Source organism: Echeneis naucrates, chromosome 3 (genome assembly GCF_900963305.1).
Source record: "Echeneis naucrates chromosome 3, fEcheNa1.1, whole genome shotgun sequence".
Classification (NCBI taxonomy): domain Eukaryota; kingdom Metazoa; phylum Chordata; class Actinopteri; order Carangiformes; family Echeneidae; genus Echeneis; species Echeneis naucrates.
The window spans coordinates 24,923,475-24,948,323 of record NC_042513.1 but is presented as its reverse complement, the minus strand read 5'-3'; the positions used below and the strand labels follow the sequence as shown (position 1 = coordinate 24,948,323).

The window sequence follows — 24,849 nt, the reverse complement described above, 5'->3', positions numbered from 1 at the left end:
GGGGGGGGGGTTCATGCTGCAATTGTACACAGTCTGGCCCGGTCGCCATCAATAGCTGATTAGGTTATTGGTCCAGCGTCTGGAGGGTTGGGTGTTCAGGAGGTGGCCGAGGAGGGAGTGAGCTGTAGGGAGAGTCTGTAGGGACAGACAGAGGCAGCATGTTGGGGGGGGGGGGGGGGGGGGGGGGGGGCGGGCAGGAGAAAACGATAGAGACAGAGAGTGGGGTTGTGTGTGTGTGTGTGTGTGTGTTGGGGGTAGGAGGGTTGGGGGGTCAATGTAAATGTTATTGCTGTGTGAGCTCATTTGATCAAAGTCCTGGAAAGGTTAAGCGAATCCAATCTGGTTTTGTATGGCAGAGTGGAGACACAGGCGCTGGGGAAGAAACCCCCAGGACGGAGAATGGATTATCATATTGGCGCTGGAATAGCAGGGGCCTCCGACGGACAGTTTACCCTGCCCGTAATGCGTTTAGACAGCAATTGGCCTTAATAACCTTTATTGACTTCAGCGGGTCAGTGCCAAGAATCTAATTATCAAAGTGTATCAATTTCATTGGAGTTTAGAGTTGCACCGCTCAAAATAATTATTTTAAGGTCGGCCTGGGGCAATTAATCCCCTCTCCACTTATTTGATGGCTTTGTAAAACATTATAAATGTTATGGTTTCTGTTGTGCGTTTCACCGTAAATAATTTGAGGGAGCAATTTTTTGTAATGTATTATTTGGAGAGCCTGCCGTGCCGGCCCGACTGAGGGAAGGAGACTGCGTATTTGAAAAGCCGGGCCGGTGGCTGAACCATGCTGCAGATGTTTACCGCCAGTCATTTTTCTCTGTTGCTTGCCGTTTTACTCTCACAGTCAGGCAGAGCTTTATACCCACTTTATATGCACACATGGAACCCAGATTAATTATAAGTGTGAACTAAGCAGTAAACTGTTTAAAGACCATTTTTATTGTTCATTATGAAGCCATTTATTATCTCTTACATTAAATCACACTGTGTTTATGCAACACATTGTTTTGCATTTCAGGCTCTATACTGTGCAAATAGGCTTAAACATTTATTATATCCCAGTTCTTTGCGGTTCTCATGCTTGTGTACAGTGTGTTTCTGTGTCCGCAGGTTTGTTTGTGTCTGCGCATCTTGGTGTGCATGTCCACAGCGTGTCCATACTGTGACTGTAAGGAAGTAAATGTGCAGCTGCACAGTAGTTTATCCTTCATTGACAGTCAATACGTGCTGTTACCTGGGTAGTAGCAGCTGTTTTTCCTTATCACACGACATAGACTAGAGGCCTAATCCAGACGTTCATTATTGCATGGCCCTTGTTTACCTGCGGCTCTATATTAGCTTGCTTGCTTTGCCCTATTTAGACGGAGCTGTATAAAAAAGAAATTACTCAAAGATTATTGTTATTATTCATTTAAAGAGGAAATATATGGCCGATAATACATTTTACACCACACGGCAGCTTGTGTTTGGAAATATAAAATGAAAAGAAGCAGGAAGAGAGACGGAGAGAAGGAGAAAGAGAGAAGGGAGAAAATGTAGCAGTGCAAAGGTATTTGCAATTCTCTTTGAAGTCCCTATTCAACAGGGTAAGCTGAATTTTCAGCACTGCCTGATAGTGTTCGGCGTAAATGCTTAAAGCCCTTTAGAGAATTTTCATGGGCAGATACGCGGTGGCTTGAAGGGAGCGTTTATGTTACCTGGAGCCAATGCAGCCCGCAGCTTTGTACCTAAAGATGTACTCTAGTAGTGAATGGAATCCCACAGAGGTTTGTCTATGACAGAATCTCGCTGCAACATCGCTGTAAGCCAGAGCGGGGGAAAAAAAAGAGCCCCGAACAGGTTTAACCCTGTCACTCCTCGGCTGGCGTCTCACACGTGCATGTATATGTGAACAAAGACGAGAAAGGACCAAAAAAAAAAAAAAAAAAAAAAAAAAAAAAACACTGGCAGAGACACACTAGTAAACACGCGCACTTCCGAATACAAGGGAAAGTTTAAAAGAAACTTTCTGGTGTCTTCTGCGAACACAGGGGCGTAACGGCTTGAAGTGGAGAGCATCGCTGCTGTTGAAAATGAGATTTCTTTGGTCTCCTTTTCGTGGATTTATTTTGAAGCTAGATTGCAATGCTGCAATATCTAGTTACTTTTAAATTCTAAGTAGAATAAAATTGCCACTTTTATTAGACACGTACAGGCATGCACACGGGCGTGCGTGATGCGTGCTGAGCTGCCAATCATACTGCTCGCGTTGTCATAGTTCATAATGTACCAGCTCATTTCTTCCTCTTGAGTACAATTGCTTGTGAAGTGATTTCTCATTTAAAATGATTTAAAAGCTTAATCATCTAAGTGCGTAATTGTTTCTTAATGACAGGATGTAGCTCATTTTCTTGCAACCTTAGGTGGGGACAACAGCTGAGTTCCCCCAATAAATGCAGACCAGTGCAGTCTTTTCTCAGGCTGCGGATGACTGAAGCAGGAATGTATCAGAGGAAGTTAGTCATTATCGACTGGATGAGGCAAGGTGGAAACTTTTAATTCAACTATGTCATGGTTTTACTGACTGACATTTGTGAAAGAGGAATAGCTAATCAAAGAAAAAATCTTTTTCTTGTGTGTGTGTGTGTGTGTCTTTGTACCCGTGATTGGAGCACACCTCATCTTCACAGTAAAGCTGTGGGGAGTTTTATTGACAGCGGTTTGGATAATTTATTTTGTTTGTCTGTGAATTGTGATGTTGACAGCATTTTTACTGTATCAGCAGGCTTTGCGGGCGGCTTGTCTCGTCTTCTTAGAAAACAAATGAGCACTTTACAGAGACTGATCTGCCTTATCCGCTTAGCGGCTCCTTCAATCCCTGCATTTATTTATTTACTTACTTATTTACTTACTCATTCATTTATTTACCCCTGTATGGATTTGGTTTGATTTCTCTCCGTGTACTCGCGGCCGCCACCCCCCTCCTCTTCCTCGCTCGCTCTTCATCCCTGGCCCTGATCAGCAAGATAAGCCTTCAGAGGAGGGGAGATAACATCCATTAAAGTGGTAAAGAGGAATTATGGGGCAGCCCAGATTAATCACTGCTCAGCTTAATCGCATTCAGTGCGGATGGTGGGGTTGGCTGCAGGGCCCGGCTTCTTCCCGTGTCATACCAATGGAGAAAGAGAGATGCAAGGGAGTGTGTGTTTGTGTTGAGAAGCGCCTTGATGGTGGAGAAAGTATAAAAAGATGAAAGAGAGATTTCACAGCATCTCACAGCAAAGCCCGCCCCTCTTATAGCTGACTGGTGACATTACTACTAACCAGAACTCGACATATAATTATTCCACCACTTTGATCCGGGTGTAATTGTTTACTTTTGCAGGTAATCATGTCAAAACGGTGGAGTGAAATCCCCACAGACACAAGAAGATACATTGATTTGTCACTAAAAAACAAAGAAAGTAACTTCAGCAAAGTAAAATTTCTGTTGTTTCAGTGCAGTATGACTCTTATTGAATATGGAGCGATTGGTTCAATATGGCTCATGTTCACACATAGTAATATTTACGCTGAGTTGTACTGAGCTGTGTAAACCGAAGTGAATAAAAACAGAGCCCTCATGCTCTGAGCCCTGTCTGCGCATTTTTTAATGAAATCATTTAAATCTGACTCTAGATCTTCATCACATCCTGGCTGATATCCTTATTATTGTTTATTCACATATCAGGTGAAATTAATTTCACATCTATTTGTACAGCCGCCGATCACAGCCAAAGTCTCCAAGGGGCTTCGTATCGCCCACACATGGTGAAACAATAAATTAAACTGATTAATGAAAATGAAAGCCAACTCCAACTATAGATCCTCAAAGTGAACAATAAAAAATCCCACCCTAGACCTAATTAGGGACTAAAATAGAACACATCCACCTAAGGTTCTAACAAAGGAAAAAAGGGCATCAATTCCCAGAAAATATTGCACACAGATGTGGCCAAAAGTGTAAAAACGGCATATGCTAAATAGAAAACAGACAATCAAAACACAACAAAAAGCCGACAAAAGCCCACAAAAGGCCCCAAAAGCTACATAGCCAAATCGCACTATGACACCAAATTTGACTTCACATGTCTCGGAGAAAGGCAAAGGCGGGAGGTCTTGTGGCGAAGAGCTGATCAATAATCAGCTTTTTGCTCAACTGTTGCACCAAATGCAGAAAAATAGCAGCCGGCTTAATACCCCAGAAGCTCTCTAATGCTTCAAAATCAGCGGAGCGGCCATCATGTTGGGGTTTTAGACGTACAAAGAGCTTTCCTCAAACACAATGAGTGGGGAGAAGGGGGAGATACTAATGGGAAGACAGTGTAAAATTGTTTGATTCGCTTGAAGAGACGCAAAGAAAGGGGAGATATATGGGAAAAGATTGCTGATGATAATTGTATCACTTCTTTGGGGAGGTGGGTGGGGTGCAGAGGGAGAAAAGATATGTGGGGGTCGGGGGGGGGGGGTTGTAAAGAACAGTAAAGATTTAAGTTCAGTAAACCCGAAAGAAATGAACAGCTGAGGCTGTAGAGTACAAGTCCAGGGAGCATTCAGGGAATTTACACTTACCTGCCTGCTTTTCTTGGTCTGTGCACCTTTCAAAACAAGACAAGTACAGTAAAATGAGGCTCACCCAACACAGATCAAACCTGACGTGTGTGTTTTCTGCTAAAGCTGATATTTTCCCATGTGGAGCTCAAAAGGAAAATCCCATCTTTTTTTTTTTTAAACAACCTTTTTTGCATGCAGTTTTCCCACCAGTGATCCCAACATTGGAAATCGAATACAACAGGGCAGAAAAACATAGGGCTTAGAAAAGCAAAAAGCTAGAGCTACGCACATTCAACATTAAGGTTTTACATGCACAACTTATTACAAAGATTATGTTAACTCAGAAGAACCAAGAAGTTACTGTGCCACATCTAATTGACTTTTACAGCTGACATTTTCCTTTTTACTGGAGTTGCTTAAAACCCGTCTGACCACTAATGGAAATAGCAGCTCTGTTGACACTGTTTGTTTGTCCTCACACTGAATCAATAAAGTTGATGGAAAAATGTTCCATAACAACATGAATGGCGAGCGAACTGGTGAACTGGAATCCCAGACGATTACAAGAGTAGAAAAACATGCGGCATAAAATTTCTCACATTTAGTTATTTTGTTTTCAGACAGGAGGACACCTGAGAGTGGCCACCTTTGCAGGTAGTGATCCTTCCCCCCATCCTCCCCATGCATAGAGCGATCTGATGGGCGGTGTTAAATGGGTGAGATGTAGGACAGTGTGATTAACGCTGGTCCTTTAGCGAGCCCCGCCTCGCTCCGCTGGGAGCGCCCGATATAGCGCTCATTAATTCCTATTTGTGTGTAATGAGAGGGTCATGTTGGATGTAATAAATGGCTCTTTTATTTGGGTGAGAGCTGCAGGGCGGCATCCTCTCCTGGCTAACAGTCTCATAAACACCCTTTAGCCGCTCTCATCAACATCCCTCAGGGGAGGGAGTCTTCATGTATGTTTAGGAACACTTGCAGACTTTAATAACTTTAAAATGTCTCCTTTTTGGACTTTTCATAATAATAAAACCATATCAGCTTTGTGTGATAAAAGGCTTAGCCGTCATCCATAGCTGTATCAGATTTTCCCATTTAGCCTAAATTGATACTCAGCAATGCTGAGATTATACATGATTTAGTTCATATGTTTTGTTCCCTTCAGACCGGGAAGATGTCTTAATGTATGGCTGTTTGAAAAATCCTCAGGTGCCATGTGCAAATTGAGGGTAAAAACATTTATGGACAGACTTCTTGTTGAGGATTGAAAACTGTCCAAAGTGTGAAATTTAAATGAGTGAATGAGTAAATCTGCTTGCTGTAAGTGAGCCAATGATCTTGCAGCACGCTTGGATGCTTGGACCTTGTTTGCTGCTGCATGGCCATTTGGTGTGGAGAGAACTGTATGAAAGGCCTGTCTTTGTGTCAATATCCCCAAAACCTTTGTGTTTTTGTTTTTTTGTTTTGTTTTGTTTTTTTTAGCAAAAAAAAAAAAAAAAAAAAAGCTCTCACAATTGAACTGTGCAATCAGCAAACAAACACAACTGATGTAAGAATGTCAGCTCGTGTATTCAGCTTGTCTCTCTGATACTACATGGACCTTGTGGACTTGACTGAAGTATTTTCACGGTGGTGAACCTGCAGATTTAGAAATCCAATCTTTCCTACTTTAGACATAGTCTTCCACTGTAGCTAATTCACATTTGATGTCAGACTAGACGCACAACAGGGCTTGTTTAGTTTTCACTCCAGTAGCCTTCAGCCAGATGCAAAGATTGAGAGAATCACTACACTTCAGACTTTTTGTAGTCAATCAAAACTTTGTTCGTAGCACATTTAAGCCCCTGCAGGCATGCCCCCTCCTCACTAAAACAAAACCGTTCTATGTGAGCATATCTAGATGGATGGAAACCCTTTTTATTGGTTTAGCATTTTTGAGGACCTTAAGTATGGTGCAGTGTGTGTAACGGTTTAACTCCGGGGCTTAAAGAAGCTGGCTTTGGCCCCAATCAGCAAAAAGCTTTTTACTGGCAGGAGAGCGATGTGCTGATCACAATCTGCTATCAAGCTCGAATCTAGACTCAGTTTTCATACAGAAAGGAATAGAGTAAGCGAGTTTTAACAGAGCAGAAGGTGCTTTAGTGTCACGCTCATCGCAAATGCCTTTGTCCAGCTCTGTCTTCATTGTCCTGAATTAGTCAAAGCACCTCTCGAAGCTTTCTTGTGATGGATGGATGGTGCTTTTTTTTTTTTTTTTTTTTTTTTTTTTTTGCAAGGCCAGTGAGGAGCCAGTAGATTGTGTGTGTATGAGCACTCTGTCCCTTCCTGCTGCAAAGCTCATTCAAACTATAAACTATGTGGTTTAGCGATTAAGGCCAACTGGATCCGCACTCCTTATCATGAGACGGAGACAAAAGCCCTGAGAGAAACAGGCCGGTGAATTTTTATGTGATACTTGTGAGCCCACTGGACTAAGACCCAACAACAGATTTTCCTTTTCTTCTAGCCACCAAAAAGAGGCATCACAAAAGCCTTTGAGTTCTGCTTCATTTGACCCCGTGGAAAGCATATGTCCTTCCATCCCGCTCGCATTCTGTCCAGAAGATGGAGTGCCGTTGGGGCCATAGAAAACAACCCTGCCCACTTGAGTGTGTTACAATGCCTTCAAACAAAATCACTTGTCAAGGGTCTTCCCGTTTTGGGAGGTTTCCCTCCACCCCCAAACCTTTGTGTCTTCAACCATGTTACTCTGATGTTGCAGACACATTTTTCTAATGTTTTACACTCCATATAATCTGCTGTGCGTAGCAAAGCCCATTTTACTGGCTGACATAATTGATGGTGCCCGCAACCTTGCAAGGGTCAAACTGGCAGAAAAGGTTTCTATCGCCGCGGAGATCGCGAGAACACATTAGCACACAAACACAAATGCACAGCCACACACACATGGTAAGCCAAAATCTTTGGGTGACGTTTCAATAAAGAACTTTTATCATCTCGGAGACATCTAGACTAGATCTTTCCAGATGTTAAAAAAAAAAATCTTCTTTGCAAATATTTCTACTTCAAATTCACAACACTTTTATCATCCATTACTGATTGTACAAATGAAACTATATTCAAAGAAAAGTGTAATATATTTTGTTTATTTGTGTGAACAGAATTAAAATAAATATATATAATAATAAAAAAAAAGAAGCATTACAACAAACCATTTGAAAAGTCCCTCGCAGTCAGTGCCGCTTTAAATGTGACAAATAATTCAGAAGACAAACACATAAAAGAGAAAGAAAGATTTTGATTTTGTTATTTTAATGGAAACATTGTCTTCCATATTTCCTCTAATAATGTCAAAGGTCATGCTTCTTTGACGAGTGAAAGACGACTCTTGAATAGCAATGTTGACAATCATCACTCTTCGACTACACGCACACACAGACACATACATGTTATCAACCAATCTTACGTAATGGAAACTGAGCAAATTTAATTTCAGATATGCCACAATTTTGAGCCATCTATAATCATGTGACAGCAGGCAGACGGCGAGAAACCCCCCCGACCCCACACACACACACGTGCACTTTATGACTTAAAGTGTGATGTCACAGAAAAGTGAATGTGGTCTGGGCTTATTTCTTCCTGGGCTAATATAATTTTTCCACCGGTGGAGAGTCCCCCCCCAACCCCCCAAGAGCAAAGTAACTCAGCGGTGGCATGCAGCAAACGCACACACATCCCTTGTCCTGACTGGAACTGGCCCTGGCAGGATCACAGCTCCCCAGTTGTTTATATCAGTGAGCAGAAGCTATCCATTACCTCGAGCAAGGTGCCTGATGCCTTTTTCCACCAGCGGTCAAAGTGATATTGGTTTCTCGTATTAGAGGGGGGGGAGGAAGAATGGGGGGGGCAAGTGGAGACAGAGTCTGCCAAACTCCAACTCGTAAGGCCTATGAAATCAGATGTCAGAGCAGCTGAGCTTTAGCTGTGGCAAACAGCAGTGGAATGTCTGGAGATGTGGAGAAAAAGTCCAAACTTAAAGCTTGAGATGTCTTGTTGAAGTGCTTGCCAGTTACTCAGTTTGGGGCGGGGGGGGCTTACACGTTATTCATCATTCATTTCTCACATAATCGCCATGGTCGGAGCAAGTGCTTCTCTGTCCGGGATGTTTGGGGATTTCTTAGAATCATTCAGCTGCTGTTTTTGTCGCGTATTAATGTGTCGTTTAGCTTTTGTCCTGCTGACCAAATTAAAGTCAAATCATGAGGACTTCAGCCACTGTCTGGTAATTACTAGCATTCCCCACAGTTTCCCCCAAAAGCACACTCACTTCAGACTAAGTCAGACCTGGTTACATCTGCTCTATTGTGCAGTTGATTAACAAAACACCAAACTAGCTTCTACGTTTCGCAGGCTGTTTCTGTGAGTTAAAGGCCCCAACAGTCCCAAACAGTAGAATGAATTAGTAGTTCAGGCCACGCCTGCCTCCATATGGCCACACAGACGTGTTGGCACACAGATAGACAGGGGAGTCTGCTGGCCTGTAGCTCGGCCCGTTACACATGCTAGTGGCAGGGAGACAGTTGTGGAGGTTGCCAGTGTGACAGACAGAGGTGCACTTACTGTAGCAGGGCAGGCATCGTGGTGCCAAATTAGTGTAACATCAGCCACCAGCCAAAACCTGTTTGGTGTTACTGGTGGGTTTGTTTACCAGCTGCTCTTTTTTAGGTAACCGTCAATCATTCGGTCTATTCCGGTCTGGAAATCCGCCCCTGTCAGCTGAAATAGTTAAGAAGGGAGGTAAATTTGTAAGCGTTTGTGGCCTGCAGATGTAAAAGGTTTCCCATATAAGCCGGTGCCAGTGAGCTTAAGAGTGCTCTGGGTCCCCTGAAAGTACCGGTCTAAAGTCAGCTAAGACATTTCATGGGGTGTTAACAGTTTCTCAGATGCTCTGGTGGTCAGCAAGTAGCTCTGTTTTATGAAGTGTAAACCTTCAGTTCTGCATCTTTTTTTAACCTTCCTCCCCTTGAGTTCTCTGCTCCTCAGCCATTATGCGACCTGTGACAGCTATTATGGGAAGTTATGAGGGATACCAGCCATGTTGAACTGTTTTCTGCAACTGTCTTCCCATTCAGTTTCTCTGTGTTGAATGAGTGACATGTTGTTGTGTGATAGAATAGACAGATGCTTGTTGGTTTTAAGATACAGTCCTGGCTTGAGGTGTTAGTGAGCACCCCCCAGGCTGCCCTCCAGCCAGCCTTCACTTGGAAGGCTATCATCACCGACCAAACTATCACCGTGTATTTGTTTACCTTCCCTGCTTCTGCACAAGGCCGGAAGTGTTTATGCCTATCAGTGGGAAAATAGACAAGGTTGCTTTTGGGGTCCATGGGACCGGGGATGAGGGTACCCAAGTCCTGCATGTCCTCTTGTTCACCTCAGGATTTGCCCTGGGTCAGGGGGACATCTGTGGTCAGCATCAGGAGGCTGAGGACAGCTACTGTCACCAAACAGTAAATAGGAAGAATGAGGGGGCTGATGAGTGCGAACGCAGGAACAAAGACAAAGAGCTGTGGTGTGGCCGCAGCTGACTGAGGCTGGGCTTGACCAGTAAACAACAAGTGGGGTGTCTAAAGGGCCCGGGGATCAGCCTGGGGCTAAACCTGAAGGCCTCTCTCAGCACCGTATCGCCTAAACAGCATCACAGGCGCTCTGGCACACAAACACACGTACACGTTTTCATGGAGAGAGCCGCGCTATCGGGCATTCACTGCACCGTGCATTCATTATCAGAGGCACACCTATCCTCACAAAAATTAGCTGAGAACAAACACAAAAAAGAGGCTTTTGCATGCTTACAAACGAACAAACGCACGCACACTCCAGCAAAGCACAAGCTGTCATCTGTGTGTTTCACGGAAGAGGAGGTGTGCAGACTTCAGTGCGTTTGGAGGTGGGGGGGTCTATTTCGGTGACTTCCATCATCATCACTGAGTCGGGACAAAAGCCTGGTTGATGCGGTTTGATCATCCGTTTTTTATTGGCTCCAAAACAAAGCAAGGTGATGACGTGATGATGAATGTTTATTTTTATTTATTTAGCGAGTTATTATTTCATTGTTTGCTTTTTAATTTCGCCATTCGCCCGTTCTCTTTCCTCGCCACTTGTTTCTGTTCCCGGGCCAGCTCTGGGAAGAGTGCACACAAACGAACATCAGAGCAGGTTTCAGATCTACTACAAATCATTTGCTCTTCAGCGTCACGGACGACGTGGCAATACGATGGCTACTGGCTGAGATGGGGATACAGTCTGAATGCACTTTCTGGCACTTTCTTAGCCCGTCACTCATCCCGGGAAGGCAGAGTTTGATCCAAACCAAAACGTACAGTTTCCATAGGCAGTACAGCCGACCCTGCTTCCTCTTGGTCAACGTAATATTTGGTGTCTCCTCTGAGTCAGGTGTAATCAGTCACACAACGCCACGTGTTTTGACACCTGTCCTGTGTGGTGTGGAGGAAGTAAGCATATTACTCTGTCGGCAAATCACACTCCTCTCTGTCAGGAACACACGCACACAGACAATCAAACCTATCTTCACATGAATTAAGACAGACAGGTGGATTGTCAGTAAGGGATTAAAAAAAAAAGAGGGAGAGGAAAAGGAATGAAGGTTTCTTTACATTGTGGGTTTCTTTTTTTTTTTTTTTTTAAGAGGGGTGGATGACTGCGGAGGCGAGCGACTGTTAATGGGAAGAAATGAACACGCTTGACTGGCGGATGTGACAGGAAGAGACTGTTCTTAACAAGACGTCAGAGTCAGTCAGAGTTACAGATCCATCACAGGGGAGGTGGGGGGGGCATATAAGGATATTCAGAGAGGGAGTGAGTTTGTGAAGGGTAGAGAAGAGGAGGGAGATGGTAAGGGGAAAGAGGGATTTGACTGTGGCTGACAGCATTGCATTTAATTTGGGCTGCCAGATCCTTTTTCATTTGACTCCCTCTCAACCAGCTTAGAGGCTGCGGAGGACTTGGAGGCGAAGGTTTGCCAGGATGTCTCAGATTAGCGCTGATGTGCCACGTCACACTTTAAGCCGGCCTGTAATTCATGTTCAACAGGGGGATACTCACACATTACACTGTGCTGTGCAGGACGTGATTAATTGACTCACACTCTAATATTGGGTGTAATTTGCCCATCCTCTGATGTGAAACTGGCTTTATACTAGACTTACTGTATGTTGCCGTCCTAGGGATGTTACAATGGAGCCTTGCCTCAGAGCTGTGTAATTTCTACACTGAGCATAGAAGCTCAACGATAGAGGGAATCGCTTCAGGTAGTCTTTCTCCTCAGTTCCACACACTTTAATAGTGAGGAGGAAGACTTCTTAGAGCCAAGTAGTATCGATGTGTCTTAGGTATGTAGTGGGAGACAGAAAAGCCGAATTCATTTTAACCCCTGTTTGAAGTAGATGAAGACAGCGTTGACCTTTTTTGGGGGGGTATCATGTTTTTTCTGATGGCCCAGGTCATAGTGTTATTGCAGCAACATTCGTATGTATCTGTACTCTACTTCTACTTCTCTCTCTCTCTCTCTTTTTTTTTTTTCCCCAGACCATGCTCTTCTTGGCTACAGTGGAGGAGGAGGGCAGAGCAGGGGAAGGACGGAGGGAGATGGCAGAAACTCTGCTGTCTGCCTTGACAGACAGACACCAGCAAAGACAGACTTGGAGAGACAGGTAACACAACGCAGCACCAACTTTGTTCCCTGTATTGGAAAGATAAATCTCAAACAGATGTGTGGGACAGGCCAAGTAAGACTCTCCGAAACACAAGCAAGGTCTTCTAGTCAAAATGGAAACACCATCACACATGAATAAAGCTTCATTCCAGCGAGAAACAAGTTTATAAACTACCATTTAAAACTAGAAAAATACATGAGATATATGCTCCGTGTAGATTTGACTTGCATTTTTTAAACCATATGACTGACCTCATTGATCCCGTTAGGATGAAGGGTCAATCCCAAGCCTCAATAAACAACAGGAGCTTAATCTTCCCTTTACACTGTCATGTACAAGCCTGAGTGAAATACCAATGTTTGATGGAGCTCCAAGAGCCAAAAATGATCAGGGACAGTCATTTGAGTCGTAGTTTCATTAAGAGGAATTCGACAGTGAGCAAATATAGAGCCGTTTGGGTTGGTGTTCGTTTGTGGTTCTTGGGCCTGGCAGATATCACCACTATCAGAATGACACGTGTGTCTTGGATAAGCCCAGTAACTTCCTTCCTTTCAGATAAGAGTGGAGAGCACAGGGATTTGACTGCTGACCATTCATTCAGATAACGAAGGGCCTCACACACACAAGTCAGTGTTATTTTAGCTGCTCATTCTCTTCATCATTCAGCCCTTCAGCACCAGCAAGAACACACACAGACACACACGTGCATGTAAACACTAGACTTGCATATGTCCCCCTGTTTATTGTCTCTATTGACACATTTGACCTCAGTGTCACCCGCAAACGCACACACTGCGGACCAGACACGATCCAGAGCCAAGAGAAAGCCGAAGCGCCACAGGCAGAATCTGTAGGCAAGGAATTCCTGAAAGCATCTTTCCTTTTGCAAAATATGTGTGAACTTGCAGCAGCGTTGCCACCCTCCTATCCTCCCAGCGGCCCTCTGTAATGAGTTGTCCAATCTGGTTGACCTTTTGCCCGTGCCCCATCCAGATGAGCCTTGTAAACAGGCTGTTTCCACACACCTTGCTTTGCTGTGTTGACGACCACCGACTCACAGCGCTGATAGTGCATTCCAGCTGCTGGTGCTGAAAGCTAGAAACCATCTCGCCGCAAACACACACATCAGCACTATCTGCCATCCCTTTTCCCCCACCACCCACAATGCACAGTTAGCTCCTACCAGCCACGTCTAAGCCCAGACTCTGCTCGGCCCACCCTGAAAATCACGACAACTAGTATCTCCGACCAGGACGGGAAATGCTCAGTCCTCGTCGGCAGACATGACGTTTACTCGATCAGCAGTGAAAGACTGATTAGATTAGTTTTGGTAAAGGCCAAGCATCCCACACAATATGTTTGAACTCCAGCTGCTCCTGATACCCACCCTCACATTTACACACATTTAATCTGGAAGGGCTGCACACATTAAACGTATGCCCCTCCCTCACTTAGGAAAAAGACAGAGGTCACCCTGTCAAGTGGCTGTCAACAGATAGCTTTTACACAAACACATGGCTGTGTGCAATGTTAAGTGGAACGTACTGGCAGAGATCAGAGATCTGTGTTTGATGTCAGTTAAGGGTTTCTTTGGTTGTTCTTTGTGAAGAAAGGAAAACTTAGTATTCCTTCATGCGTATTACTCCGAAGCGGAGTCATTGTTTTGAATTAAAGATATAGTATATTAAAGAATCAGACACACAGTGAGTGAATTTAGTTCACTTCAGTCAGATGTATTCAAACCTTTGTTTATTTTCATAAAAGCATGCACCAAAATAGGACTTCTGAAATTAATTTGCTGATCCATTTTGCTGCTTTCTTTTTCATGGGGCATCCTAATTAGGTTTCCACACAATATGCAACAGGAAGGCTTTTATCATAATGCTGCCTTTTGTTTCCATGGTTTCCATCCAGCACATATTGCTTGCAAAAGGGCAGAAAAAAGTGGGGAAAAAAAAAAAAAGCATGATTGATGACTCTTGCAAGAGGCACATAAACATAAACAACCAGCGTTGATTGATTAAGTTTCTCGCTGACTTTTGTTTCTCAAATACCAGTTAAAGGAGCACTCTGTGCAGGAACACGGACCTGCTAGCTGCCATTTTCTGCCTCCGGGGCATTTTTAGCACTAGGTGGAAGGAAAGAAAGAGGAATTGGACCCAGTGACCAGCGGTTCTTCACAAGTGACTTATGGGCGCTCAGAGTGAGTGATGCCGCTGCTCGCCCTGCTAGCAGATGCAGTCCATTCATTCACTCTGAGCCAACAAAGTTATGTGGGGTTTTTTATTCTTATGAGCTTTTCTGGTAACTGGGTTTTCCCGATGCACACGGTGAATTCTTTGATAGATGCTGCCCTCCGTGTCCCGCTGGTAAATGTCCCGTGAGTACCCTGGAAATAGATGGATTGTTATGTGAATGTACTGTAGTAGAGAGGCTGAGTATGCCACATAGGAAGTGGAGACTGAAGAGCAAGGCACAAACCCCAGGGGAACAAGCCTTTCAGGATGGGATCCGGATGGCGGCGTGGTTAGGTTTTGAAAATGCATATATCTTGTTTCACATCTACACTATCATCTTCCCTTGTTTTGTTTCCGAAAGTGCTGCATTTCAACAGATGCACAGTAGCTACTTAGTGTGACGCTACCTTGCGTGTGTATGCTAACGGCTACCTTTGAACCTCCCGGTTGCTGGATGGGGTGACCTCATGCTGACCTTCTGGAGCCTAGAGGTCACTGTTCTGACCAACAGGGGGAGAAAATAAAAAAAAAAAAAGCTTTGTCACAGCCAGCGAACAAAGTCTGAATTGAACAGCTGTGAGTTTTGTACTGACCATGCAAACTGCTGTAGGCTTTGTAAGGTCATTATATGATAATGAAAATCATTACAGAATTACATGGGGGTTTAGGACATGAGAGCAGCGGGGAGGGGAGGGGAGGGCCACATTGGGTTTGATAAATGGACTGTGAAGGTGCCCATCTGGCCCTCTCTATGGCTTTTTCTTCCTGCTCTTTTATCCACTCTTGTCCTTTACTACCCCTCTTTCATTCCCCTCCTCTGTTCTGCGGCGGGCCAGTGTAAAAACGAGCAGGCCCGTAGTGAAAGATTAACAGAGTGCAATCCCAACTCACCTCTGTGGAGGAGAGACAGGCGGAGGTGTTTATGACCCAAAGCAGCGTTTGTGCCTGACTTGGCAATCCCTATCCACCCATTTCTGTGAGGGCCGTTTGGAGAGTCGGCAGCCATTGACCTTTGGCACCAGAAACAGTTGGACAGCTCAGGATAGTTTGGAACAAATTATGCATTTATTTTCTAATAGACTTAGATGGTGATACATAACAAGGTTCAAAATAATCCTCCTCGTGGTACTGGCCAATTTGTTCAGCTGCAGCAATTTTCCTGACAATGAAATGCCAGCAAGTTCTGGTGACGGTGGCACAAATAAAACGGCAGAAAAGCAGACTGGCTGTTCAAATTCAAGGAGGGAACTTAGAACTGTCTATCTCTTGTTTTATTCTAAAAATTTTATTTCACCCATTCAGCCATTTAATATTATTAATCATTTGTTCGGAAATGACATTTCATTATCGAGTTCAATTCCTGCCAACCTTTGGAAAGATAAGTAGTTGACCCTGACTGCACAGAGTTATGTTGTCAGTATAATAGCCATACACTCAGAATTTGTGGCGTAGTACATCTGTTGCCTGTGTTGATTACTTTTCTTCGGCCTGTTGTGCGTTAGTGAGTCTTTATATCAAGACAAAGGCAACGTCAGCTGACATGGCAAGCCGAGCTAAAGAAGAGAGGGAAGGGGGTCCACGTGCCCGCAGCTGCACTCATCACTCAGCTGTCCAGCTTGACCCATGACCCCGTAGGACCGTCTCCAAGCCTCCATCAGCTTTATGTTTCCTGCCATTGTCGTCCTCTCTTGTCCTCACCTGGACAGAGCTCTGCCACACAAAAAGCCCAGTCTGTCATCAAAACCAAGGGTCAACGGGGGCCAGCAGAGGCCACAGAGCCGAGGTTGAAGCTGTGCCCAACCAGGAATGACCCCGCAAGTGTTATGAGCTACCAGTTGCACCCCTGTGTAGGCGCATAGTGACACAGATAAAAGAGGAGAGAGACCTTCATTGGCTGGCACTTCATTCCAACTACATGTGACATGTCTTTTGTGCTTTCACTGACGTACCCCGCCCCAATTCCTGCTCTGGGGTAGGGCAGGGAGTTGGGAGACAATGGAGGCCCCCTGTCCCAGATGGGAGTTGGAAATATTGTCAGTGTCTCGTCCACAATAAAGATGGACAGACAGCCTTGTCTAATGTGGCACTCTAAGAGTTAGAAATGGAGCTGCCGACGCCTTTCACCACTTAAGCCATCATCTGTTCAACTGTTCAACTGTGCCTGGGAGAAGTTTCTGAAATTTTGCATTGTAGGCAGTTTTGTTATTTCATGACCTCCTCCCACTATTTCAACCGGCCCACATGGATGGGTCTGGGTAACAGGGTTTGTGGAGTACAGTAAAATGGCATCAAGCTGTTAATAAAGTAGGTTTAATTAGTAAGGTTGAGCTGGCATCACAAAACAACGTTCTGGTTGGCGGCAGGTCAGTCCGGGCATGTTGTCAACCAGGCCTGTGTGATGTAAGTTGCAACTGGAGGTGACAGGTTAATCAGATCTCCCAGACAGCATCCCCACATTTGCCTCGACATCACCCCCACAACAGCAGTCCTGTTTTGCAAGCAGATCAGACAGGGCTAGCTCAGTCTGTTTTCCTTGGCAGTGCTTGCCAGCCAAAAGTTTTGCTGGCTGTGCCCTTGTTTCTTTTTACCTCGGGGGCTTGTTTACTGTGATGGTGGGCGAACACCTGTGTGTGTGGTGAGTGGGACTCTCAACCCACAGACGTGTTCTTCATCTCCGTTGTCCGTGCGTCTCTTTTGTTTTTTCTTTTGTACCATCTACTTTTGCCGTCATGCATCGCTGTGTTTACTCGGTTCGGGGCACTGGAGGAGAAAACAAATAAGGACATGTCATCTGTCTCTTTCATCGCCGGCCAGCCTGTAATTAGCGCAAGCGCAGTGGTTAGCCTGAGACGCTGTCGTCTAATTTGTCTGTCTTTATCTAAAACATGTCTGTGTGGTCCCTGAGACGAGTTACATGCGTGCAGCTAGATCGCCTGTGGCCTGGGTGTTTGTGAGGTGTATGTTTGTGTGTGCTGGATTGTAAATTATGAATTCCTCTCTCATGCACCCACCCCTGTTTAGCAATCACTCAGTTATGCATGACATGTCCTGACCTCAGCAGAACCTCACAGCTGCTGCTGCTGCTGCTGCCGTCGTAATCGTCCTCTCATCCTATGTACTGGAAAGTACTTCAGTGTCTTACTCTTGCAGGAATATGCCGTGAACAAGATGGCTGACGATGCTATTTCTTTACCTTCTGCTTACTGTACAAACATGTCGTACCTGTGTAAATGTGCATGTATGTCGATCTTGCCTGCGTTAGTAATTAGCTGCTGAGGCTCGTGCTTTCTCTCAATCTGTGGTTGGGTTTGGGAATGAAACGCTCACAGCTGGCAGGCATCAGTATCACACTTTCTTTGTTAAGTTTCTTCACATGTCCTCGCCTGAGTCACAACGGCATTAAATTGCTGACAGGTTTTAATGGAAACAGTCATTTCATAATTATGCATTTCACAGTCAGAGCTTGGCAATGCAGTGCGGCACAGAAACGGAGAAGGAGAGGGTTGGAGATGTCATTAAAAGTCCCACAGACATTTAAACACACTTGTTGCATAGACAGTCACCCATTAAATGCTGCCTTTTTTAATATGCAAATAAAATTTGTGTTTGGAAAAGACAATGTGGTGAGGAGAAGGTGGGTGGGAATGTGTTTTACTGGTAGTCAGGAAAACCAGGACATTTTTTCTGGTCAAACCCAACATCCCAGAGAGCTGATAGGGCATGATTGGGTGAGGATGTGTGGCAGGGACTGTGAAACAAACAAACTGCAGGAACGTGGCGTCCCAGGAGGTTGTGCTCACCAAAAACACTCTTGTTGCGTTCCTTTTTACTCTTTGATGGGAATTCTCCTGAAAAATATCATACGACACTAAATGTACTTGTGCTTGTTTGTAGAAAGTGAGCTAATGAGCAGCAGTTGAAACTTTACAGGGAGTTATTGGAACTGTAGGCTGCTGTACTGTGCTTGTAATGTTTCTCATCGTAGTTCTTCTCTCTGCTACTCTGACGCTAATGCTGATATCACAAAAGTCATATCAGATATGTTATGTTGTGATTAAACACACGAGTGCACATTATACATGTGCAGACGCACACGCCACTCCTCCATCCTTTGCTTTTTTTTTTTTTCCACCCACCACCACCACCCCACCTGGGCAGCCCCCCCACCACCCCACATACACACATCCTTCTCTGTTAATTATAACCTACACCACTTGAACACTTCATTTCATAGCTAGCATATTGTCTCTTCAAGGCTGGCAGGCAGGTCATAAATTATCCTGAAGGTGAGGATGGAAGTTGGAGGAGATAGTTATGAAAATTTCATCTGTCTGCCGTAGTGGCCGCAGCTGCTCCTGTCACCAGCCGTGTGCTGGAGGAATTACACCGGGTCAGAGTGTGTGTGTGTGTGTGAGAGTGTGGGTGTACGTGCGTATGTGTAGATGCATAAACATGTGCGAATAGTTACATTGTGCACATGTATACAGCACTCACACATGCACGTCTTTGTGTATCACCACATTTGCCCCCCCCCCCCCCTCCCCTCCTTGTGTGTATGTGTGTGCCTGTACCCGTGTCTGTGTGTGTGTTTGTGCGTACAGTGGGTTGGCCAGGTAAGACCCAGCCTGTCAGTATGGGGAACATCTCTGGCGTCTCTGTCACCCCGGGGCCCCCAGCTCTGCCCCGAAGCAGGGCGACTGGGAAGGGGACAAGCACGCAGGGCGGTCCCCAAGCTGTCTCTGTTCATTACCGCTACAGAGACGGGACGTGGCCAGCAGGTGGCCAGACCTTTAGTCCTTACCCACTGTGATCATCTGCTGCTCCGCTCTGTGTGTGTGTGTCTGTGGGTGTGAAAGCGAGCTTCAGAGTGAAAAAGAGTCAGAGGAAAACCGGAACTTATGAGCTCGAACAGGAAAGTACATCTTTCGCGTTTGACCCATGAATATGCATTTGTGTTTGTTACACACTAATGCACTGAAGCACCTCGGCAGCTAAAATTTGTCGGTACTTTATTGGCAGAGCGTAGAGCAGCTCCTTTTGACAGACAGCAACTCCAAGTGGCAATTAGTAAGGAAAAAACCCCCCCAGGAAAACTCACCCATCATTCTCTCCAACGTCAATCTGCTGTTTCCTGCAAAAATTCTATTAGGGCTAAAGTCCATAGCTGTTAATTACAATTCTAACTAGCTTGCCTCCTGACAAATGGATGGCTTCAGCAGCGATGTAGGATAAAAGGGATATCAGCGATTTCCCTTCCCCGTACAAAGGCTGCCTCTGAAATGGGTCATCAATCCCATAGTGATAAATGTCTGATGGAGTAATGACTCTCTTATCGGCGCCGGATTACTGCAGATATTTGTAATTAGTGTAGCCACACAAGTCCCAACAGATGTTTTTGAGGCAGCACAATATTGAAGCCTCGGTTAAGTGCTAAATGGGAACTTTCTGAAAATAATAGGGATAGTTGGAGCTATTGTATTGTGACAGGCATAGGTGACTGTGAAGCACGGAGTTGCTGCTCTGTCTGTGGGAGTGTCTCTATGGTGTCGAACCTACACACACACACAACAGCTCATGGCCTGATAGCTGAATACACAGCTTGAGGTCCATCCTTCAGATATTGAGCTCAGCGGTCACATGACTGTGAGAGCCAGGGGGCTTCTCTTTTCCTCCTGTGCCTCCTCCTCCTACTCCAACCCTAAAGGTAGCCAATGCTACGCCAGGGGGAGTGAACGATTCACTTTTAACTTCCATTTCTCCTGTTTTGGGTTGAGATTCAGCAGCCGCCCTGAAGTTTTTTTTCATCTTTCACCTCTTCCAGCTCTCATGAAATCACAATGTGATGTATTCAGCCTGAGGTGTAGCTCTATTCGCAGTGCAGTCTGACACTATGAAGCCCTGCTCCCCTCTGTTTTGACAATGCATCTGTACAGATGGACTGTTGACAAGTCTGTACCACTAATACAATTGTCCTGGCTGTAGTCAGTTTGGATATACGCCTTAAATTTCATAGGTATAACAGAAAAATAGTGCCAATGATTCCTTTTTTGACCAGATTTCGTGCTGGTTCGGGCGTCTTTTCTGTCGGCAAAAATATACGCTCACCATCCAACGCACCCACAAGCCTATACACACACACAGCGAGCCGGCTCGGCACTGACAGACGTGTAAGCAGATGCAGCCAGAACTGGTAATGGCAGGTGATTATAAGTGGCACACGTGCCAAACTAATTAAACCCCTGGGCTGACAGCAGCATTTGGTAGCACTGGCATTCTGGCATGCTGGCATTAGAATAATTGTAGCAGCAGCACATTTCACCTGTGAGACTGCAGCTAACAACGTCATTTATTTTACAGCAGGCTGCACCGGATGTTGCTACAGAGGCTCGAGTTAGCTCACCTTAGGTTTGACATGTATGGCAACCTCTGTCAAAGACAGGACAGCTTTTCAGAGATCTTTTTGAGCCAGACTTCGCCAGAGCGTACGTTGTTTCTATAATTTTCCTTACTAATTCTGAGGAATGATATTGATTATGGTGATGAAATGAATTCAAACGCATATAGTCTAAAAATTGAATGCAGACAATATATGAAAATAGCAACAGTAAAAAAAAAAAAAGGAAAAAAAAGTCAGTATATGAAATCAGGACTAAATTAGATGCATGTCCCCCAATCAAGGCACACTAGGTGGGCAGAAAGAAGACAAGGACAGAAGGACTCGTAGTTTGTGCAGTTCTCAGGTCATCTCTTCTCCAGCTGGAGGATTGGAGCTGTGAGTCCTCCTCACAGAGGTCAGGGCTATGCCAGGAGGCCAGAAACTGCACCAGGAGGCCCACCTGCACATACCCTGTATCTCCACACGTACACTTTACGCATACTCACACACTGTCAATCACACACACACACACACACACACACACACACGCCCACACCTGGATGGTTGAGAAAGAATTCTCACATACTTCTGCAGTTCTGTGGAAACTAGACTGGCAGTAACTGATTTGACTGATTCATGTGATTTCCTTGTGCTATGCAGCAGGTGTGGCCGAGCCAGGTGCACGCTACGCAGCATCACAAGGAGTGAACTCTCAAGGCGAGAGGTAAACCTGACACAGTATCTTTTAGTCTAGGAGGGAGTCGGGTTGTGTGCATATGTAAGGCCGTAGCATGTGATGTTAGATTTATGAGCTGTGACCTTCTCATTCACTTTTCCTACCGAGTGCAGCGAAGATCTTAGACCGCCATTCTGTACTATTTCAGTGATGTAAATCATAGCAGTGACAAATAGGGTGTGTTCGGCCGCTACACGTTTCCCCGTAGGCTGTACTGTCTTGTCCACTTGCAGATAATTGCTTCCTTGCGTCACTGCATATATTTCACTTGGTGAAACACAATTTGCACTTTTCAGGTTTTATTGCTCACGCCAGACTGTGTTCAGTCTCGATAGCTGCTGTATTAGAAGTGAAAAATCAGTTCTTTGAAGGCACAAGTGAGTGGCCGATGGCAGCCGATAGCTGGGGCTTAGTGGATCCTCATTATGTGCTGTAGCAAGCTGATTAAAACATTTGATTTGTTCCCTGTGTGTGTGTGTGTGTGTGTGTGTGTGTGTGCGAGAGCATACAGGCGAGTGCCTGTGTATGTCCCGTGCATGTGTGAAAGAGTAGGCCTTCAGGCTGCCACGGTGTGTTATCTGTTTTTTCAACCTTGTCATCCTAATTACAGTCCATATTTACTTACATTCTCTTTTTGTTTTCTGCCCTCGATAGGCATCTGTGAGTGCCTCTGCCTCGGCTGTTCTCATTAACAGACTGATGATGTGTGATAGGTCTATCAAGTGATGATACAGGGAGCTTTTCCAAAGAAAGAGGTCACGATACAAATGTTGTCAGCTTTCTGCAACCACAAAGAATTATGTTGTTGTTATCAGTGACGCTGCGATTGTAAATTTGCCAGCAAGTGTTGGTGGGGAAGTGCTCTATGTTCAAATCAAAGCCAAGTAAAAAAAAAAAAACAGCATCACCATTAGCTTGTGTTAGAACCTTATTAAATTGTAGCATCTCTCCATGATAAGCTAAGTGACAGGTTCCTAACTCAGTCGGGATGTAAGAGGATTTGTAAGAAAGAAAGGACAAAATGCTATTTTATTATTACGTCCTTGGCAAAAAAGCATTGAGCGTCACTGAAATAAAATCTGAGAATGTAAATTTCTCTGTTCAAAGAAGTATGAGATTACTTTATATCATATCACCTCAAATCAAAATGTTCAAGAGCCACTGGCTGAATAGTTTGTGAACTTTTGTGTCAGCACCACAAACTGCTAACAGCACGATTAGCTGCAACAACGAAGTAGCAGGCGGATGCGATCGATACACATGATGTGTGAGTTCGAAGTTGAATAACTCAGATGGAAAATAATCCACCTCTGCTCCATCTCAGGTCACTGACTAACTAACGACTCTGCGTGGGGTGCGGCTCACGCCGACAAAGAAGAGATGAATGGATCCGACCACACCCTAACACTGTTGCTCGCCTTTTGAAAACACTGTTTCTGATTAACCAAACCTCCTTTGGCTAACTAAACTGGTTACAGCACAATCAGCGACGTCGTTACGCAGGTCTGTGTCTGTTAGAGAGCCACAGACAAACCGACAATAGGATTTGTAAATGGTTAAACCGAACAGGAAGCTGTGTGAGGCTACATGGTGGGGTGAGCAGGGTAAATCCCCGACAGCTGAGTTTTATATGGCAAGGGTGGGTGGTAGAGTGTTTTGGGGAAGGCGGGGGATGGGGGTGGGTTATATGAGTGTGAGTGACTGATTCCCAGACACAGAGCACAGTGCATCCTGAATGGGTAAATGGCATTTATTCAGCTGGTTAGTCTGGGAAAACATATGGTGCCATTTGGAGGCCCAGGCTGGTGCACGCTGTTCTCCTGTAATTAGACTGGCCCGGCAGAGCAGCTACATGACTGCTTCATGATAACTGCCCTACTGTAGCCTACAGTGCTGCTGCCACCCAGCCCTGGCTGCAGCACAGGACCAGCACACCGCATTACACATCCTGTTAACACACCGTTCGACACCAGTGAACACTAGCGACACCACAGCTTTGGCAGCTGCACACGGTCACCATGGGCCAGATTTATTGTATGTATGTGATTGAACAAACGAACATATGCACTCCGACTTTCATTCTGTTTATGCATGCAATATGCATGTACGTCTGAGTGTGACGTACCAAAGCAGAGGGCTGTATGCATATATCGATGTCTGGCATCACATTCTGAGAATGAAGCACTCTTCACCTCTGTGTTGGGATTTCAGAGTAGAAATCAACTACAGTGATGCCCGTTAATGCAATTGCAGTAATTGCTCTCATTTATAGAAAGGTTGAAGTAGGAGTCACTAAATAAACTCATGAGAAAATGGAAAAAAACATGGATTCACATCAAAACAAGAGAAAATATTTCTTATGAAAACTTAAGCCACCTCAGTATAAATGTCAAATCAAAGCATATCCACAGCACATTAACAGCTCAGTGTTCCTCAACTTCAACTTTAATGACTGCACAGCTGCGGCTCCACATCCACGATTTGTTTGGGTCGATATTATGTTTTGTATGTTATAAAATCTTTGATTATTGCTTATTTTTTATTGGTCATTCCATTATTCCTTGCTCTAATTGGATCCTCTGTGTTGCGTTTGCATGTTCTCTCCCCATATGTGAATCTAGTGAATGTCATTGCTCTTGTTGTTGTTATGCTTCACTGTTTGGACAGTAATGATCAGTAGTGATTGTTTTCATGCAGATATATAGTTTGATATTCGTGTCATCAGATCAGAGAATCTCATTTCTCACAGTTGGAGAGTCCTTAAGCTGGTTTGCAAATGTCAAGCATTTTTCAAAGTGATTTTTGTGAAGCTCAGCTGGGGTGACCATCAGGTTCTTGGTCTCCTCTCAGTTTATTTGGAGTGCCAAATCCTGATTATTCTTTAATTTCCATACAATGGAAACCACTTAAGTGTTTCAGATTTCTGAGCCCTGGAGGAGGCTCTTTCCTCCTCATGGTTTGGTTTTTATATTCACTTTCTGATCAGATTAATTTAGCAGTTTAACCTTACCAGTACCAAACATTTATGTGGCTCTACCGTCAAAGTCTGCTCTACTAAACCATTAAAATGTGAGTATCTTTTGTGTATGACATGCTCCCCCGTAGTCCTGCTATTTGTGTGCTTTGTAAAGATTGACTACCTTTATTTATATATTATATTTTAGCACTTACTATATT

At 44.6% G+C, this 24,849-nt stretch overlaps 1 protein-coding gene across 2 annotated transcripts in view; it reads left to right on the top strand.

The window, feature by feature from the left end:
* fto (FTO alpha-ketoglutarate dependent dioxygenase) overlaps positions 1 to 24,849 on the top strand; it is a 111,839-nt gene that overhangs the window by 38,661 nt on the left and 48,329 nt on the right. For both annotated transcript variants that reach the window (XM_029498862.1, XM_029498863.1), the window contains exon 8: positions 12,196 to 12,320. In XM_029498862.1, the coding sequence (XP_029354722.1) occupies positions 12,196 to 12,320 (125 nt within the window). The remainder of the gene's footprint in view (positions 1 to 12,195; positions 12,321 to 24,849) is intronic.